Below are 2,178 nucleotides of genomic sequence, written 5' to 3'. Positions count from 1 at the left end.
TTCTCTACGCTGGAGAGCAAGTTTCAGAGTCTCCTCTGACATCCATTTTGACCTTTTCCTTCTTTCTTGTCTTCTTAATGACTTTTTGCTCTCTTCATATATGATGTTCTTGATGTCATCCCACAACACTAAAGGTCACAAAATTCAGATTTTTCATATATTCATAAAGGGATTTGCCATCTTTTATAGAAGAATTCATACATTATTCCCAATATCGAATGACAACAAGCAGTTTAAATTAGCAGAGGGCTCATTGATGGGGCCCCTGTGTGGCACAGGAGATATGGTGGTCTCTGGTTCTTAAACTGACCATCTTTTTCCCAGCAATATGAAACCCAAGTTGGAGCTCATGGGTCTCAACTCTCTCGAGGGGAGAAGCAACGCATTGCTATTGCTCGGGCCATCTTGCGAGATCCCAAAATTTTGCTACTAGATGAAGCCACTTCTGCCTTGGACACAGAAAGTGAAAAGGTACATATGGATTCTCTATAGTATTAGATCATTATAAATAATAAGTCTTTGGATGTAAGATTTGTCTTTATAAAGAATGGCATAATTTTCAATTCTCTGATTCATTAACGTAGAAATTGGCAACGTTTTGTGGAACCAAAGCACAATAGTCTAGAGAAAGTGATTTAAAATATAATTGCTTCAAATAAGAAATTCTTCAAATTCAAAATAAGAATTAATGATAAGATTCTTTGGGCTAGATGACTCTCTTTCAAGAGAAAATAATTCACTCTCTTAATTAAAGTCAAATAATTTTTAGGTTATTTGTTAGGCAACTCTGCAGTGTTTTGTTCTGCTGTTGTTGACTCAGAACCAACTCAGTACCACCAGTCCCTAACAACAATGACAACAAATTTATGTGGTAGAGCACATGGGTATCATAGGACACACAAAAAGAGGCAGTATCTGGTGTTCAGTACACATGAAAAGAGATGCAACTGAACAAAACCCAACTGTGAAATTTAACATTTAATAATTAACACCCTAGAAATCAGCAGTCCATTTGGTAGAAAAAAAAATGTCCTCAAAGAAGAACAGACCAGGAATGACCACTTAACTGCTGCTCTACATTGCTCCCTTGGTTTCATTTTAGCAAACGAGACCATCAGGCATGGCAAAATTACACAGTTTGGATTATTCTTGCTTCACTGAAATTTCTTGGCCTGTGGATTACAATTTAAACCACCGATTCATTGCATTCAATGAATGTTTGCTTAATCCTCTCTCCTATGCAGTCTTTGGGTTTACTCTGTGTATAGCACGTGAAGGTCCCTGGGGGGGGGGGGGGGGGGGGGGGGGGGGGGGGGGGGGGGGGGGGGGGGGGGGGGGGGTGCGGCATAAACTATATTTGACTACTAACTTGGTTTGATGGTTTGAATTTATCCTAGTCAGGAAAACTCTCTGGAGCAGTTTTACTTGGTAACACTTGGGGTCACCATGAGTCAGAACCAACTCATTAGCAGTGGTTTTTTGTGTTTGCCTGTGACTCTGATGGTGTTCAGCTGCATTCTTGTGATGGAAAGCTGGGAGACAATCATGCCCCTTTGCATCAGCTGTCTATCTTCTCTCTGCAGACTGTGCAAGTTGCCCTGGACAAAGCCAGAGAGGGCCGGACCTGCATTGTTATTGCTCATCGCCTGTCCACTATCCAGAACTCAGATATCATTGCTGTCATGTCACAAGGGGTGGTCATTGAAAAGGGGACCCACGAAGAACTGATGGCCCAAAAAGGAGCCTACTACAATCTAGTCACCACAGGCGCCCCTATCAGTTGACCTGACTCGAGAGCACCGTGGACCCTTGGTGGGGGGGATTTACTCCCCTTTAGGGAGAAATGCTGACACTCTGATTTCACAGTCATTGTCATATATTGAGAAGCAGGCTAAGTTTTAATGGCCTTCAATAATGATTTAGTTTTAGAAGTCTGTATATTATAGACAATGAAAGAAAGTAAGGGTAGTGTGAATGAATATTCAGGGTAAAGCTGTTTTCAAACATTACCCAGTGCTTTCTGTATGTGAATAGCAAACCCTGTATAGAGGGTTGATAGGGACAGGCAACTTAGACATTGGCTACCTAAAATGGGAGTGGGGGTTTGGGAGAGGTGATAAAGGCATGAAGTGACTGGCTTACAAGTTTTCAAGAGGGAGTGTAGTTTCAGAGTGTGCA

General features: G+C 41.6%; 1 protein-coding gene across 4 annotated transcripts in view; it reads left to right on the top strand.

Moving 5' to 3' along the window:
- The window catches only part of ABCB11 (ATP-binding cassette, sub-family B (MDR/TAP), member 11), a 109,481-nt gene extending 107,697 nt beyond the window's left edge, over positions 1-1,784 (top strand). For all 4 annotated transcript variants that reach the window (XM_006867017.1, XM_006867015.1, XM_006867016.1 and 1 more), the window contains exons 26-27: positions 325-471; positions 1,584-1,784. In XM_006867017.1, the coding sequence (XP_006867079.1) occupies positions 325-471; positions 1,584-1,784 (348 nt within the window). The remainder of the gene's footprint in view (positions 1-324; positions 472-1,583) is intronic.
- Positions 1,785-2,178: the final 394 nt, after the last annotated feature.

This window comes from Chrysochloris asiatica, unplaced genomic scaffold (genome assembly GCF_000296735.1).
Source record: "Chrysochloris asiatica unplaced genomic scaffold, ChrAsi1.0 scaffold00099, whole genome shotgun sequence".
Taxonomy (NCBI): Eukaryota; Metazoa; Chordata; class Mammalia; order Afrosoricida; family Chrysochloridae; genus Chrysochloris; species Chrysochloris asiatica.
The sequence above is the reverse complement of the archived record's forward strand: the minus strand, read 5'-3'. Positions and strand labels throughout refer to the sequence as shown.